General features: G+C 30.6%; 1 protein-coding gene across 1 annotated transcript in view; it reads right to left on the reverse strand.

Moving 5' to 3' along the window:
* The window catches only part of LOC119587951 (battenin-like), an 11,984-nt gene that overhangs the window by 9,667 nt on the left and 1,703 nt on the right, over positions 1–614 (reverse strand). Inside the window, 2 exon segments of the mRNA XM_037936663.1 lie at positions 332–463; positions 465–538. Of these exon segments, the coding sequence (XP_037792591.1) occupies positions 332–463; positions 465–538 (206 nt within the window).

Below are 614 nucleotides of genomic sequence, written 5' to 3' on the forward strand. Positions count from 1 at the left end.
ATTTGCATTGGGTTAATATTCACGGTGTATAATGAATAATAAATCTAATATTCTTTACATGTAATGGCTAATGAACTTAATATTTGCTATATATGTTGGCTAGACAACATAAAGTTCAGATTTGCTCAGTAACTACTTAATCAAAAAAAATATACAAAGCTTAAACTATGATCAACTTAATATTTCTAAAAATCTACTTTAAATATAAAGTATATATAAAAAAAAAACATAAAATCGAATTATAACACAACTCATTCATGTATTTTGATCAATTATAAATCAATCACTATAAAAAATCTTGCATTTGATGGCTTTCGATTTGGGTACTTACACCTACTGCATCCTTACTGAAATCCTGAGAAAGGATATCATGGGCAGCTGACAGCATAACAACATAAGCAAAGTTGTTTGTCAGTCCTAGAAGCCAGTATGCAAGCAAGTTTGTCCATCTCTCCTTAACAATAAGAAGAAGAAGGTGCAGGCTCCGTCACTGAGATCATTCCTTCCGTTGTTGAAAATGACTGAACTGGTGTTGACTCTGTAACAAAAAACAGGGTTTGTACAGAAAGTCTGTTACATGTTAGAATTTCCAACCTATAATTAATATATTTACT

This window comes from Penaeus monodon, chromosome 23 (genome assembly GCF_015228065.2).
Source record: "Penaeus monodon isolate SGIC_2016 chromosome 23, NSTDA_Pmon_1, whole genome shotgun sequence".
NCBI classification, from domain to species: Eukaryota; Metazoa; Arthropoda; class Malacostraca; order Decapoda; family Penaeidae; genus Penaeus; species Penaeus monodon.